Source organism: Cibotium barometz, chromosome 7 (genome assembly GCF_041138505.1).
Source record: "Cibotium barometz isolate CiBa-2024 chromosome 7, ASM4113850v1, whole genome shotgun sequence".
Lineage (NCBI taxonomy): Eukaryota > Viridiplantae > Streptophyta > Polypodiopsida > Cyatheales > Cibotiaceae > Cibotium > Cibotium barometz.
Window position 1 is genome coordinate 56917707 of NC_141052.1, and position 16837 is coordinate 56934543.

Below are 16837 nucleotides of genomic sequence, written 5' to 3' on the forward strand. Positions count from 1 at the left end.
TCGCGCCTTCTCTTGCCCCCCCCGCCTGCTGTCGCTTCTACGCCCCCCTCCCACGCTGCTCTGCCCGCCGCCCCTCCTTTTGCCCCCTCCGCCTGCTTTCGCTGCTGCGCCCCCCTCCCTCGCTGCATTGCCCGCCGCCCCTCCTCGCCTTCGCGCCCCCCCCTTCTTCGCACCCACCTCCCCTCTGCAGCGCCCCCCCCCTTCTTCGCGCCCACCTCCCCTCTGCAGCGCCCCGACCCCCCCCTCCGCCAGCATTTCTCCTCCCCGCCCCTCTTGCGCGCAGCTTCCGCCCCCCCCCCCCCCCCCCCTAGGGCTTCTCCTTCGCCACTTCACCCCCCCCCCCTCCCCTTTCTTGCTGACTTCCGCCCCCAGGGGGTTCTCCGGCCTTCGTCTTCCGCCTCTCTGTGTGCAGCTCGTTTCTTGCAGGATCTCCGCTTTCGCCTCGCCTTCGCCTTAGCTTCAGACTCTGATGGAGGCTCCTCCCGCCCCGCCTCAGAGGGACTCATCCGCAGCCCCCTCGCCCGCCCCTGAGGACACCCCCATCAGGATTTCTCTTTCGCCGGAAGAGGAAGCGAGCCTCACCGCAGAGGTGGAACGCCTCCAGGCTCATTCCACCATCTGCCGTATAGTCGGCACTCGCCCCAGCAGAGGGGAGATCCGGGATCTTCTCCAGGCCCGCCTTCTTGTAGATGTGGGCAAGATCCTGGACGTACAGCTACTGGGCCGTGGACATTATCAGATCGAGTTCGAGACCGCCCAGAGCGTGGCCAAGGTCCTTGCCATGAGTCCCCTTGACATCAGGGGTGCTCGGGCTTTCTTCAGACCTTGGCAGCATGGCTTTGACCCAGCAGCGGTTGAGTAGGGAGAACGCCTTTTTCATGTTACAGTTTGCTTCCCTGGACTCCGCCGGGAGTATCTTCCGCTCCTCTCTCGGCTAGGAGCATTGGTGGGCTCGGTACTAGAGACTGGCCCCACAGCAGCTTCAGTGGTGGCCAGAGCAGCTGGGCTACCTTCCGTCAGAGTTTTGGTGTCTGACATCTCCTCCCTTCCTAAGGTCATTCAGCTACCTAGGATAGGGGGGGGATGAATTGATCAGAGAGTGGAGTTCTCGGGGCTCCCGAACCAATGCTTCATTTGCAGGCAGGTCGGTCATCTGGCCAAGGCCTGCCCTCGCAGGAGACCTCGACCCTCACCACAGCAGCAGGCCCCTGATGGCCCGCCCACAGATGCGGCACGGCAGGCTGCCTCCGGGACACCTGCTCAGGCCACAGAGACCTCGGAGTGGCAGCCTGGACAGGGGCGCCGCCGAGGGAGACAGCCACAGCAGCACGCCCAGAGACCGCTGTGCAGCAGCAGCCACAGTCTTAGCCTCACTGGGTTCCCGTGAGGAACAGCTTTGCTCCCCTCCAGGAGGAGACCCCTGCGGCGACGGCTGAGGACCAGGAGATGCCAGCACCCCCTCCTTCACCACCCCCACCCCCGTCCCCTCCCACCGCCTCGCTTCCACCTTCGCCTCCTCCCGTCCCCGCTCTGGTTTCGGCAGCGGCTCCCTCTCCACCCCCCTCGCCCCCCCCTCCTCCCCCCCCACCCGCCTCGCCTTCCCGGGAGGCCCTGGCAGTCCCCTGGCGTTCGCCCGCAGTCCGGAGGGCGCTGAGCACCGACCTCGATCGAGCACCACAGAGGAGACCTACCATGCCGATTCGGGCTTCACGGATATCATCTATCCGCAGTCGGCTGAGTCGCCTCGGTGTTAGACAGCGATCGGAGGCTTTTGATTACGCCTTCACTCGGCTTTTTGGAGCAGAGGGCCCCCATGAGCCAGCACCCATCCGAGTTCATGTAGTGATACCTCCGGCCCGCGGGGAGGAGGCACTTGATTCAGCGGTGGCCTTCTCGTTCCCTCTATGTGGCCCTTGCGATCGGGAGTGGACTCTAGAGCTCGCTCTTAGCACTTTGAAGACTCAGGCAGTTGAGTTTTCTCATCATGTGAGCGATCTGGAGGTGACAGATGTGATAGGCCGGCTATGGGAGTTGGCTCATTTTTTCTTGGATCCCGGGAATGTGGATGCCTCAGGGATTTGTCATTTGGTCGTGCGTATAGTGGCAGACTCAGCACGCGACCCTGGATATGTATGTATACACGAGGTTGCTCTGTCAGAGCGAGAGGCAGTCGCCATGGGCCACAGCCACTGGCGCCTGATCCGTGATTCTTGCAGTACACCGGGTGGGCAGATTCGCAGCCGCTCGGATGGGGACTACTCTCCATCCAAGCCGCTTGCGAAGGCCCGCCGTACGGCTGAGACAGCATCCACCTCAACAGGTCATCCATGAGGATCATCTCATGGAATGTACAGGGCCTGGGCGGAGCACATTTTATACGCTATCGTGGTTGCTTGAGGCAGGAGCTTCAGAGATGCCTGGTTGGTGGCAGCATTGATATTTTGATGATGCAGGAGCACCACTTGGGTGAGAGCAGGATCCGGAGATATGGTTCGGTGATGCCTGGTAGATGGGATACCTTTTGGTCTGCAGGGTTTGGTCCTTTGGGTGGACAGGGAGGAGTATGCATGGTCATTGCAGATGTATGGCGGCAGGCCATTGTGGATCGAGGGATCATTGTGCCTGGTAGAGCACAGTATGTCATTCTGAGGATTCATGATGAGCTATTGGGCGTGCTCAACGTCTATGCGCCTAATCATGCTAGTGCTAGAGCAGAGTTTTGGACCCAGGTTACGGATGCATTGCCAGAGGCCGCACATTGGTGTGTCGGGGGAGACTTCAACATGCTTGAGGACCCGGCCGATAGGGTGGGAGGCAGTCATGTTACAGTGCACGGCACAGAGCTTGCAGCTTGGGACCGGTTTTGCATGTCACTGAGGATCACTGATGCATGGCAGCATGGGGCCTTCTCCCGCTCTTAGGACAGTCTTAGTTTCTCTCGGTCGGATCGCCGACAGGGAGGGACTAATCTATCACGGATTGATCGCTTTTATGTGGGCGACTGGTTAGGGGAGCGAGGGGGCTCCGTCGGCATTCTCGCTGGCACCTCATTTTCAGATCATGCGCCAGTTATCCTGACATTGGAGGAGAGGACACGGGAGCCCAGCTTGCAGTTGAGGATCCCAAAGAGGGTACTTACAGATCCCAGTCTCGCTGAGGACATTGAGAGAATCTGGCATGATAGTCAGTGCTCTGACCAGGATGCAGCAGGCCAGTGTGCCCAGGGACTCATCGAGCTTAGCTGTTTTCTGCACGCTGCAGCTTTGACACGGCTGGGAGAGATTCGCGAGCGGGAGCATCGGCTGAGACGCAGCCTTGCTTCGCTACAGCGCCTTCAGGAGCAGCAGCCTGCATGTGAGTGGTTGGCGTCACAGCTGAGCCAGGCACGCCAGGAGGTTAGAGAGGCAGAGGAGCAGAGACATGAGTTTTACTATCGTCGTCAGGCCTCTCAGTGGACGCAGCTTGGTGATAGAGTGACTGGGGAGTTTGTTGAGATCACTGGACCCTGCCATGCTCGGGCAGGAGTCCGTCAGCTTGGTAGACCGGATGGATCGGTAGCTACTGAGCCCGGGGAGATCAGAGCCATTGCCACTGCATTTTATAGAGACCTGCTTTCAGCGGAGCCAGCCACTGAGGATAGAGATGCTTGCAGACAGACTGTGTGGGCCCATGTGCAGAGGCGGGTCACAGATCGTATGCGTACAGTTCTTGGTGCGCCTCTTTCAGAGATTGAGCTTGCCGAGGCCTTGAGGGTCCTGCCACAACATAGTTGCCCAGGGGAGGACGGACTGACGCCGGCCTTTTTTATGCGCTATTGGGACCTTTTGGGGCCAGGCCTCCGCAGGGGCTTTCAGTATGTTTTGGACACTGGGGTGATGCCACAGAGCTTTTCAGAGGGCTTGATCTTTCTTATCCCCAAGGGGGAGGGAGTATCAGATGATATTCGGCATTGGAGGCCTATTACGATTCTCAACACTGTCTACAAGGTCTTAGCAAAGGCCTTGAGTTTGAGGATCTAGCCCTTTTTGGGGGAGTTGATTCATGCTACCCAGACAGGATTCGTCAAGGAGCACAGTATCCTTGACAACATCTTTACTTTCTGGGAGGCGACGGCCCGAGCTAGATTTCTTGGCGAAGACTTGGTCGTGATGCTTCTCGATTTTGAGAAGGCATACGATAGAGTTGATTGGGGTTTCTTAGAGGGCACTATGCTTCGCCTGGGCTTTGAGCCAGGATGGATCAGAGGGGTGGCGGCTCTATACTCCACAGCTCGTAGCCAGGTGTTGATTGCAGGAGGACGGGGGCCGAGTTTTGAGCTGACCAGATCAGTCCGACAGGGGTGTCCCCTCGCCCCTTTTCTTTTTCTCTTCTTTGCGGAGGCTATGAGCATGTATTTGATGGCAGAGGAGGTTGGTTTGAGAGGACTCCAGCTCCCAGTCCGGGGGGAGGACCTGCTTGATGCTGAGTTTGCAGACGACACGGGCTTATTTTTGCATGGCCATGAGGCCAATCTTCTTCGGGCAGAGCAGTCGCTCCAGGTTTTTAGTGCAGCTTCGGGAGCATTGATCAATTGGCGCAAGACAGTGGCCTTTTGGATCAGTAGTGCTCCCACTCCGGCATGGAGCCCGGACCCCGGTTTTAGATGGATTCCTCCTGGCACAGCAGTGCGGTATTTGGGATGCCAGATTGGACTAGATTTGTCACCTGAGCAGCAGATTGCCCCGCTTCTTCTGAGCATTCGGAAGAAGCTTTTGTATTGGAGTACAGCCCGACTATCCTTGGCTAGGAGGGTGGTGGTGGCAAATCAGGTGCTGTTAGCGACCATGTGGTACATTACGTCTTGCTGGATCTTCTCGAGCTCTTGCATCAGCCAGGTACAGAGGCTGATCAGGAACTTTCTTTGGTCTGGGCGGGACGGTCAGCCAGCCCGGGCAAAGGTTGCATGGGCAGTTATTACACTTCCGCTGGCTCAGGGAGGCTTGGGCATTATAGATCCAGTCGATCAGAGTAGAGCCTTATTGGGGAAGCTTATTGTTCGGGGGCTGCTTCGAGGCGCTGAGCCTTGGAAAGAGCTTCTCTTGTAGCGGCTGCAGGCTCGGGCTCCCCCAGCAGGGGACACTTGGGCACCAGAGATTCGCTGGATCTTCATAGAGATGAGGAGGACAGGCCTCAGTAGAGGATGGGAGGACAGATTTGCTTTGAGTATCCTGAGAGCTTGGGAGCTGCTGAGACCGGGGCTCTCTCAGCGACCTCCTCCTTGTGTTGAGGAGCGGGCCAGACAGCCGCTCATCTGGAGCCCAGCGGTTCGCACAGAGCAGGGTCATATGCTGGGTTCTCGGCCTCGTCTAGCCTGGGGACCTTTAGCGGCAGGCCCAGCACGCAGTTTTGGAGACTGGCAGGCCTTCTGCAGTCTCCCAGAGGAGATCCAGGTGGAGAGGCTGAGTCACTTCAGAGGGGGGTTGATTATGAGGGATGATATTCAGGAGGCACTCACAGAGGAGTGGTTCACGCCTTTCGAGCCAGTGGCCCCACGGTGGATGGGAGCCTTTACTCAGTTGGAGATCCTGATTGCTGTCAGAGCTTGCACTGAGGATGGCAGATGCCTCTACTATGAGATTCAGGATGAGGGCATACTTCAGAGAGTGGAGGTGGAGTCGCCTTTGGTTGCAGAGTGCACCTTTCAGAGGATACGGGTAGTGGCCGCCGCTTCTCGGAAGTGGCATATTGACCCTGACCCTGCTGATGTGCTCCCGGATTGGCGCATATGGGCATATGCAGCGCGCCCCTTGGCCCGGTTACAGTGGGACCCGGGGGAGTACGAGTGGCATGATCCTTATGCATCCCTTGAGGCCACAGAGATCACCTTTTTCCAGTATACTGTTCGGCTGGGGAGGCATATTTTGACGGCGAGGAGGATGGTCTCTCCAGCTGCAGCGGGGCATTGGCGGCTACAGGGACTCTCACAGGAGTTCTTGGAGGATTTCTGGGCTCGGCTCTGGGCTAGTCGACAAGCCCGCAGGATCTCGACTTTCCAGTGGCTGGTCGCCCACAGGGGCTCAGCAATTGGCACCTGGCTTGTTTACAGCAGTCTTCCGGCGGCCTGCGTCCGAGGCGGCCACCCTATGGAGACACAGAGACATTGCCCTTGGGATTGCCCTCAGGCGCGGCAGATTTGGCTGCGGATGCTGCGTATTCTGGCCCCCCTCTATGTTTACGTGGGGTGCCGCTGCTTGGTCGACTTCGTCAGGGCCTGCTATGGGCTATGAGATGGAGCAGGACAGTCAGGCCATCAGATTCATTAGGGGCCAGCCTCGCCTGGTTCCGGCACCGGATTTCTCGTCCGCCAGCTGGACACAGGAGAGGGATTTACGATGGGAGCTCCTCAGCAGCCTCACCATCTGGTTCACCTGGAGGGCCCGGTGTTTCACGGCCTTTGAGGGGAGACTGGAGCCACCAGCAGAGACTGTACGGGGGGTTTGGCAGGAGTTGATCCACACCCTGCGAGGACAGTACGACCGCATTAGGGGCGACTCGGACGAGGCGATTTTGCGGCGCCAGGCCTTTCACACCACTTGGCGCAGCGGCCCCTTCTACACCTTACACACGGGATCCCCCCGTTGGCATTATAGGCCACCTGTTTGGCTATTCCCCGCCCCTATTGTATGATTTAGCCCCTCAGTCCTTAGTACTGATGCTTGTATTTTGCAGCACCTAGGGAGAGTCTCCCGGGCTGCCTTGCTGTATTCACTGCTCTGTTTCTCTTATGAGCAGGAGAGATCTTTTGTAGCCCTACGGGCGTTTTTATATAACTAATGAAAGGATCTTTTCTCGAAAAAAAAAATACCAAGGTGCGGGTGTGAACAACACTAGATCTTTCCACAAGTTTCCTCAGCAAACACTTGCACAGGAATGAAAGCACAATCTGCTCCAAGAGCCAATACGAATCAACAGCCCGGGTTGGTGTCAAACCCAAGGCCGAACTCTGTGCCAAATCAGCCTTGAAGAGGCTCTCAAACAGCTAGCTTGTCTCTCCAAAAATAGTCCCTGATTTGGCCCAGATGCTGTACCACTGTACAACCTGAGTAAAAAGGGAGAGAAGTCCCGCCTGGCCACTATACCACTGTACGGCCTGACACAGTACTTTGACAAGTCCACGGTCCACAAAGATCTCCCAAGATCTGTGCAAAGATAGTTCAAAAACAGCCCTCAAAAATTGTCCTCAAAATCTGGTCCAAATCTGCCCTCAAGGCTGGCCGGTTAAGCTCCACACGTGTGACCTGTACTGTCCCTGTATGACTGTACGGACAGGCCCTGTCAGCGGCTGAATCTCTGTACGACCAGTGTAGAGGGAGAGGAGAGAGTATGTTGTGTCACTTGCAGCCCCTTCTGCTGTGTACGGCCAGCAAAAGAGAAGAGAGTCTGCATGCTGCCCCCCTGCTGAAGACTGGGTGAAGAGGGAGCAAACAGAACCTGTACGGCCAGCGCATCTGCTGGTAAAGGTCCTGTATGTTCAACGAAACTAGAGGAAAGCCTGCCCGTCTACTCTCGCCTAGGAGAGAAGGAACTGCTGCCCGCCTTGATGTACGGACAACGCTCAGGAGAGAAGGAGAGGGAGAGAACCCAATAGAGCTAGTTGCCTCCTCCACTTATCTGCTCATCACTTCCCCTTTCATAAAGTCCAACCCCGGCAGCCCCTCCAAAAATACCAAAAACTTCTCTTTTTGGGAGTTAAAAAAATAGGTGCCCACTTAAAGTGTTCACACTTTTTGGGAGTTAAAAAAATAGGTGCCCACTTAAAGTGTTCACACTTGGTTTAAAAGATTAGGTCCACCTCATATATATATATTTTCCTTGACCAAAACCCCACATGTCCACCCACTTATAAGTGTGAACATGTATCCTTATAAACCATAAAAGTGAGTAAAATCCTGTAAACTCATGTCCTGTAAACCGCCTTCAAACAGAAATATGCCAAATAAGCCTACACACACGTTGTACGACCAGACTTGGCTTTACACAGGCGTTTTCCATCCTGTGGCTTTGCTGCTTCTGTGGAAAAATCCCCGTTCACACCTTGGTTCCACCTAGTGTATAAAACACTGGTCGAGACGGGTGAGGGACCAAATGGTGACAAGGGGCTTCATGCAAGTATTAAATTCAGAAATGCAAATAACAATGATGAAACAACAGAAGGTGGGAACTGTAGAGGGGCACTTCAGCTCGTACCGTCTGTAGGAGTATAAACGAGTGCTTTTGCAAATCAGTTCAGATACTGACCTTTTTTTGTCATTGGATCTTCTTTTTGAGGGTGGAATATACACCCTTCCAAATCCAGTTGTCTGCTGGTACAAGGGACCAGGGGCTTCTTGCAAATATTGAATTGAGAAACACCACTAGCAATGGCGAAACAGCAGGTGGGAGGTGACAAGGAGGGGCTGAAGGAGACAGTAAGTGAGAAAGAAAGAAAGTAATATTAATGTCTATAAAAGACCTCAAGGGTCTAGGAGGCCATAAATGATACAATGATACCATAGATAGATGTATTGAGCCATGGAAAAAGTAACTGAGAGAAAAGGAAAAATGACTATCACTAGTGTATAATGAGAGAGGGGGGGAGGGGAAGTCCACCCTCAAAGAACAAAGGTGGTGGCAAAGCTACAAAGGGCGGGAAAAAAAGGGGAAAGGTGAGGACGTGAGAAGCAAAAAATACAGCCCTGCGGGAGAGGGAGCAAAGGGTGAAGGCATTGAGAAGGGGCAAATGGGCTGTGAAAGAGCAGGATGGGGACTGCGCAAGAGGAGACAGTTGGCAGAAAGAAGCTTGCAAGGGGGGAGGAGGCTCAGGGACAGACATGAAAAAAAGGGGGGCGTGGGTTTTTTTGGGGGGGGGTGGGGGGCGGTGGGGCTCGGGAGGGGAAATGGTAGTGGGGGACTTTAGTACGAGTATAAACAAGTGTTTTTGCAAATCAGTTCAAATACTGAACTTTTTATTGTCATTGTATCTTCTTTTTCAGGGTGGCATATACACCCTTCCAAGCCACTTGTCTGCTGGTGCAAGGGATTTGATCCCTCGAATGCTTCTTGTGGATCCTATGAAACGATACACAATTCCTGAAATAAAGCAGCATCCTTGGTTCCAGTTTCATCTTCCCCGCTACCTTGCTGTTCCTCCTCTAGATACAACTCAACAAGCAAAGAGGGTTCGTTGTTATCATCTTCCCTTGTCTTGGTTTGCCATCTCTTGTCACGAGTTTGTGAACCATGCTTTGCCTTGGCAGTTTGAGGTCTTAGCTTCTCTCCTGTTTGAACATCCTTACAGATAGACGAAGACATTCTACATGAAGTTGTAAATCTTGGGTTTGACAGAAACCAGCTCGTGAACTCCTTGCAAAATAGAGTGCAAAATAAGGTAAATTGCTACAGGTCATTCCAATGGAGTCAAACAATACCTATGGCAACGTGATTGCCTCTAACTACCTCTCTTACTGTGTACAGGCAACAGTCACATACTATCTGATCCTGGACAATCGGCGCCGCGCTTCCAATGGCTATTTGGCAGGTGATTTGGTAGAAGCAGGGGTAAGTCATTTACTTTTACTTTAATCTCTTGTCTGCAAATGAATTCTCCCAGAAGAAGATACTTTTACCGTCTGCAAATGCACACTCTCTCTCTCTCTCTCTCTCTCTCCCTCTCTCTCTCTCTCACACACACACACACACACACACACATACACACACACTAGTGATAGTCGTTTTTTATTTTCTCTCAAATTACTTTTTACATGGCTCGGTATATTGTTGTATCACTTATTAATATGTACAATGATGGTCTTGGATCTAAACTTAGATCCGATTCGTGCATGCTGAACTATGATGCATACAAAAGATTCCGGCTGGATCCACACCTTGGTCATGCTCTCCAAATGCTTGCGTTCCTGCCTAGAGCTTCCTCGGGCTGCCTCTATGCCAGGGTTCTTGCCAACACCTGTGAGATGCTTGAATGAGGGCTGAAACCTCCTTACATAAGCTACAAGTGGGAAGTCGTAACATAATCAAGTCAGTTTCCCCTTTTTGAGCGACATAATAATGTCCAAAAAGTCATATTTGGCCTCCGATTTATCCCTAAAAGATATCCCATCCATGAATGCATGTTCTGGACACTTTTGGGCGGGTGCAGGGCTACAAAATCAGGTCCAAACCTTCCCATACACCTGCTAATGAGGATAATCATGTCCATGAACATCGGGATTAACTGATGCACATGAAAACTTCATCACAGCTCTACACTCGGTTATGGAGGAGGATGCTACTATTATTGGTCGAGGCATAAATTCTTCCCACCCCATTGTACATACTGGCAGTTTATGTTAGCCACATAGCTACCGGCACTACTTTGACACCTGCTCATAGCACAAGTAGCTAGTTTCTTTTTCGGTCTTTTATTTATTTATACTATGGATCAACATCTCACGGAGCTATTGTATTACTCTTTAGTCTTATAGACGCTCGGGGTCTTTTGACGTCCTTAATGTAAACTTTCTTTCTTTCTTCGCGGGTCACTAGGGATTGGGCACAATCCCTTCAAGGATCTATGCGCCTTCGCCCCTCGAGATGCCATCCATCATCTTTCGAGCTCGAGATATTTCAATGCCACAAAGAGCGCCACAAGACACCACCTACCTAGGTGGTGTACATTACCTCCTTGAATGATATCACTGTGGAGAACGACACATGATGAGGTCTTTATGCCGACTCCATTGTACACATGATGAGGTCTTTATGCCGACTCCATTGTACACATGCAGGTCAGCGTAGTACGCTGGCTTTTCTTTTCTTTTCAAAGTTCAGTTTTCTTATGTAACATTTTTGGGTCTCATAGGCCTCTAGTTTCATATCTTGGAAGGGCAAAACTGTGGTTTCTTGGTGATTTGCATGATTTTGAAGCCCAAAAGGCTTAGATTTCATTGCATTGAATCAAGCAATAGCTTATCAATTGTGATGAGGAGTGGATTTCACTCCAAAAACATAAGCATTAAGTTCCATTAGGTGTGGAGTAGAGTGGAATAGTTAAATTGTGTTCATGCATTATTTCAAATGGTAGCTTAGAAGCATGCAAAATAAACCAACTTAATACTAGCATAACCACCATTAACTAGGGTAAAAATCCTTAATCACTCCCCATAAGTCCAAAAAAACCTAAAAAACTCCAAAAACCAGGCCAAACTCGCTCTCGGGTTGGGAGACATGAGTCCATAGGCCTTCACAAATAAAGATGTGAGTCAATACACGTGAGTTGTGAGCCGTGAGCTTGGACACGTGAGCCATGTGTTTGGAGACGTGAGTCTAGAGAAGTATACGTAATATTGTACCAATCAATCATTACTGCCTTTAAGACTTGTAAGGACATACCTACTCATGTCCTTTAAGGATTTTCTTGTTATACAATCTGTACCAACTACAAATTCCAAGGAAATTTTTTGTCCTTTGTAATTATTGGGACAGAAATCTGCGAGCCTAGTTTATACAAAAAAGGCGTGAACCTCCGTGCGTGAGCCTTCATAAGTGAGCCTATAGATGTGAGCCTAGACACATGAACTTGTAGACGTGAACTTGGACACGTGAGTCTAGAGGTACGATCCTCGCCAAAAAAAACTTAATTTTTTTAATAGTTTGAGCAGAACAGACACGTCTGAAATCAGTTTCAAATCTGCTTCAAGAGCACTAGAGACCTTTGATTTGGACAATTGTTGGAAACAACAATAAAGTTGACTGTGGCGCATCAAACCACACTTCCTCAGTCCTAGCAAATGATCTGCACTCAGTAGAGTGCTCCTCTATTAAGAAGGCTAAACTCCTTCGGATCCACCTAAAGTGAGGAGCTTTGGAAAGAAATGAGCCAACTAAATGTAGACGTGAGCAAGGCAGAGGAACAAAGGAACACTTGGAAAAAAGAGCCGCCGCCACGTTTCTCTGAGCTCCATATTCACCAATTGGCTCCAAAAAGAGCACCATAAACTTCATGAAAAGGGCATTAAACCACCCTATCTTTGGACAAAGCTCCAATGAAGGAGCGGGAGAGCAGGACCGAGAACTTCAAGGTTTGCTCCCTCAAGAAGTGGTCAAACCATGCCAGATGCCTTAATGTTTTAAACCTTTGGTGCCGATCCTGAGTTGGGTTTATCCCAAGCTGACCATGACCATAGACCCACGAGTCACTCTTCAGCAGGCACAAGCTCTAGTGCCTACCTTTCAAAACCCCTTACCAAGAGGTATGTATAGATTGCCATAGTTGCAATACCCAACTACCACCACAACTAGTTCCTCCAAGAACCACACCAGTACAACAGTACTCGGTGACTATCCATAGAGACAAGAGCGCTATGAGTCTTATGAACAATAAGACCCATATGAGCAGTAACAGTATGATCCCTATGTGTATCCTAATGATGCTTCACCCATCGACTATGCCTCTCTGTTCAAAGCCATGGTGCAACAAAGAGCGAGAGACCTCAACAATATGGTACGTAGGCCACCAATGTAATGCTTCCCATGCAAAGGCCCACACTGTATTGCGGAGTGTCCTCATAAAGACCATGCACCAAATCCCCTAAGTGCTCCAAACACTTTGAATCGCATGTCAAACTCTAACGTAATTCCTTATGGAGGCACATGTTACAAGTGTGGATTCGACCATGCTTACAAGGATTGTCCCAACAGAGTGACAATTGTCCCCATGGCAGAAGCATCTATTGCCACTTCAAGGAGCCTTAACGTGCTATCCACCCTAGAGTGAGAATAAACCAAGCGAGTGCGAATATGGCTTGCGGAACATAGCAGGCCTCATAACCTTCTTGTCCTCAGAAGTCTGAGTTCTAATAAGTTCACTTTTGCAAGAAAGTCCAACTATGGAGAGACTTATCCGACTCGATGGAACCTAAAAGCCCACATAGGTTAACCTGAATTGAGCACCCTCCCTCCATAACCAAAACCAAAGGATAGCCAAAAGCTCCCATGAACAAGCTAGGGCACTATTTTGAAAGCGAAGAAATGAATGCCAGGTTTCTTGTCGTGTACAAAGGAATGACGGTCTTTGCCATCTTGATGGTGGTAGTTGGGAGGCCCCCCCGGCCCCCCCGTCGGCCACGATCACTTCATCAGCTCTAGATCCAAGACATGCTCCACCGCCATCGAGCTACCTTTCCACGTGACATAGCTGAGGGAGACCTCTCGGCCATACTCATTAGCCGCATGCTTGATATTTTGGAGAGTGGTATACCATCTACTCGGAGCTGATGCTGCTCTTATGTTTCTATGTTCTTAGTATTTCCATGATGAGTTTCCATGGACAGTTTTGTATCACCCAAGTGAGATAGCTATGTTTATGTTTTCTTTCTGTTTTATTTTCCATTCCATGATGAGATATGCCATGGACATTATTGTATCACTTTGGTCTCATAGGCCCATTGGGTCTTTAGTAGACGCTTAATATATCTTTCTTTCTTTCTTTCTCTCTCAAGGAGGAAGCAGCAGCTAGATTAGCTGGAGGGCATGCATCCTTGGGGGCACTTGAGAGGCAGTGTGCACACATACAGTTTCAAGAGCCGTGCCTCAAATTGTGGCTATTTGATACACTTGTCACACCGACCCTCCTGCACGGAGCTCCAATTTGGGGGCCCAACATACATCACAGATCTCAGAGAGGGACGGATGCGGGATGGACATATGGAGAGACAACTGATTATGATGATTGCGTGCATGATTCGGATCAAATCATCGGTACCACATGAGATTGTTCGGGCTGAGCTGGGTGCCGCACCAATAGTGGCCGAGGCCCTATTCCAGGCAGTTACCTTTTTATAGCAGCTATGGGAGCTCTCCCAACAGAGGTACTCCCGATTGGCATTGACCTCATCCATACAGTTTACAGAGGATGGAGATACTCATTGCTGGTATGCTCAGATGAGATCATGGTTTGACCAACATGGTTTGTGGATAGAGACACTCCCACCCTTTTAGTACAGCTTGGATTGTCCATTTTTGGATCTCACCCGCTCAGAGCAGAACCGCGCGATTAGGATGGATATCGTCAGAGTGGACACAGAGAGGACATGGACTAGTCCCCTTGAGCCCTTAGGCACGAAAATGGCTCATTACAAGACCCATTTTTTGCACCTCTCACCAGATGGTTTTATCACTTGCCCGGCGTACATGGATGTACACCTATCACATGGGATACGTTGTGCCATTGGACAGATCCGGACCTGATCACACCAACTGTGGATTGAGACTGGGCGATGTGTGCATCAGATCTCGGATGACCGCATTTGTTAGCTATGCCACCAGGAGACAGAGTCAGAGGAGCACTACATTTGCCGATGTACAGTCTATTATGAGATCCAAGGGAGATATCACTGCCTCTTCCAGGAGGGTTTTGGGCCGTTAGATATCACTGCCTCTTCCAGGAGGGTTTTGGGCCGTTATGCAGGGTCATGGAGTTTGAGGATCAGAGATGCCTGGGATTGTTCCTACTTGAATTCAGGAGACACAGAGAGACCCTCTTGGCAGATAGGAGACCAAGCCATGACGTACCTAGACAGAGGATCCTGACAGATTTCTTCGCACTAGCACCAGCACCAGCAACCCAGCCCACACGCCTCCGATACCTCGTCCATCGGGCCATCAAGACACCAGCCATGCTCCCAGGGAGTCATCATTGATAGAGCTGTTGTCTTATGTGGTGCTCGTCGACCACACCCACTAGGATCCCGACCATGGCATCCTCACCATCGCCAGATCAAAGCCATTATTGCCCGGCATCGGAGGCGCCTACCTCACTTCTGTGACCTCTCCATTCTAGACAGCCCCATGTGTTACGACCCTATGTTTTTCCCTCTGGAGAACAAGCAGGTGGGCACGGGCACGGGCACGGGCACGGGCACGGGATGGTCAGTGTGAACAGGCAGCAGTTTGGATATGAAAAGGAAACCCATATGTGTGGCCAACACAAGTGTGAAAGGGGACAAGAAGGATTTTAAAGTTTTTAAGGTCTTAAAACCTTTGATGATAAAAATATTATTATTTTTGAAGGCCGCTAAGTTGCTTTTGGCATTTTTGAGAAAGTGGAATCACATCTTTAAAAAGGCGAAGGGTGGCGCATGGCGTTTGGGGGGTGCATCACCTTGAGCGATCACACGCACGTGGAAAATAAACGGGTGAATCACCTTGAACCAGGCGGCTGTATGGGTGACTGGGCGCTGCTGCGAACGTGTGGTACAGGCGGCTGCATGTATGTGTGGTACAGGCGGCTGCGCATACGTGTGGTACAGGTGGGCGTTGCTGCTCATGGGCTACAGCCAGCAGAGGGCGCTAGGCAGGCTGCGCATGGTCTACAGCCAGGCGGGCTGCAGCCAGCAAGGAGCACTAGGCAGGCTGTGCATGGACTACAGCCAGGCGGGTTGCAGCCAGCAGAGGGCGCCAGACGGGTTGCGCATATGGGCTACAGCCAGCGCAGGTCTCTCTCTCTCTCTTTTGGAAGGGCGGCCACAGAACATTTGGTTTTTGGAAGGAGGTGAGCCGAAGGAGGCACCGAGGGGCTAACAGCCGAGAGGTTTCTCTCTCTCTCTCTCTCTCTCTCTCTCTCTCTCTCTCTCTCTGGGCGAGTAAGAGGGACTGCAGGTGGCGCCAAATTCAGAGTGTAGTCTTCTCTTTCATCTTCTCTTGCGAGTAGAGGAGCGCACGACCGAAGATGGAAGCAAGGGTGGAGACTAGAGATCAGTTTCTCTTTCTCTCTCTCTCTCTCTCTCTCAATGGATTATAGGCCCTGGTGCGTGGATTTTGTTCTCTCTCATAGTGGATTGCAGGCCTAGTTTTACGGGATTGGGATACAGAGGATCAGGCTAAGATGCACAGGATGATGTTCTTGGAAGAGATGTGTTGTTGCTCTTCGTCTTGGACTTATGTGAATTTGCGGGATGGCTTGACATGTATCTTTCTCTCTCTAGGTTTTGGCAACCATGCTTGGATGGTATATCTGTCATGGAAACAAGACATTGGTTTTCGAGAGGAAACAGGACTTTGGTATCGAGGAAATAGGCCTGTGGTTTATGGATACAGGTCTATGGTTTATCAGATACAGGTCTTTGGTTTCATGTGGAAAACATGTCTTTGGAATTCATGTGGACAGGTTCTAGTTTTCTGGAGGTTACATGCAAGCTGTGACTATAGGAAGGACATGTGGTTTGGTACAGCCCTACTGCTGCTTGGGAAAGGGTTTGAGGGATCCATGGTAGCGATGGAGAAGACCTTTTCAAGCAGGGAGGTGTCGTACAGGTGTGCCTTCTCTATGGAATGCTTTGCTGTAATAGCGAGAGTCTTATTTGGAAGTCCTGGGTGAAAGCTTCGAGGGATCCTGTTGGTAGAGGATTCGACGAGTTGTACTTTGTACTCAAATGTAATCAAATAAAGAAATACCGCAAGGGGCGCCACTACGTTTTGGGGCCAATCGGTGTCCGTGTACTATTTGCAGGAGTAATCTAGCTCCCCCTGTTTGTTTCCTTTTCTAGGTCCCCATGGGTGATGAAGTGTTTTTTGTGCGAGTGTTTGTTTCACCGCCCGTCGAATTTCTGAAGGCCGGTTTCACCATGCCGGAGATAATTGCTTTGAGCAGAGGGCAGCACTTCAACTGATCAGCCTACATGGATCTACTTGATATGCATTTTCCAGTATTTTCTACTCAGTATCATCTAGGAGTCTTACTTATAGTTCTTATAACTGTAAGATAGTTAGTTTATTGTACTTTTCAGTTTCATTTGGTTGTTCTCTTAGATGAGACACCAACTTC

At 51.2% G+C, this 16837-nt stretch overlaps 1 protein-coding gene across 1 annotated transcript in view; it reads left to right on the top strand.

Moving 5' to 3' along the window:
- Nucleotides 1-16837, top strand: part of LOC147637229 (SNF1-related protein kinase catalytic subunit alpha KIN10-like) — an 85275-nt gene that overhangs the window by 48129 nt on the left and 20309 nt on the right. Inside the window, exons 6-8 of the mRNA XM_086800845.1 lie at nt 9012-9197; nt 9317-9406; nt 9493-9576. Of these exons, the coding sequence (XP_086656971.1) occupies nt 9012-9197; nt 9317-9406; nt 9493-9576 (360 nt within the window). The remainder of the gene's footprint in view (nt 1-9011; nt 9198-9316; nt 9407-9492; nt 9577-16837) is intronic.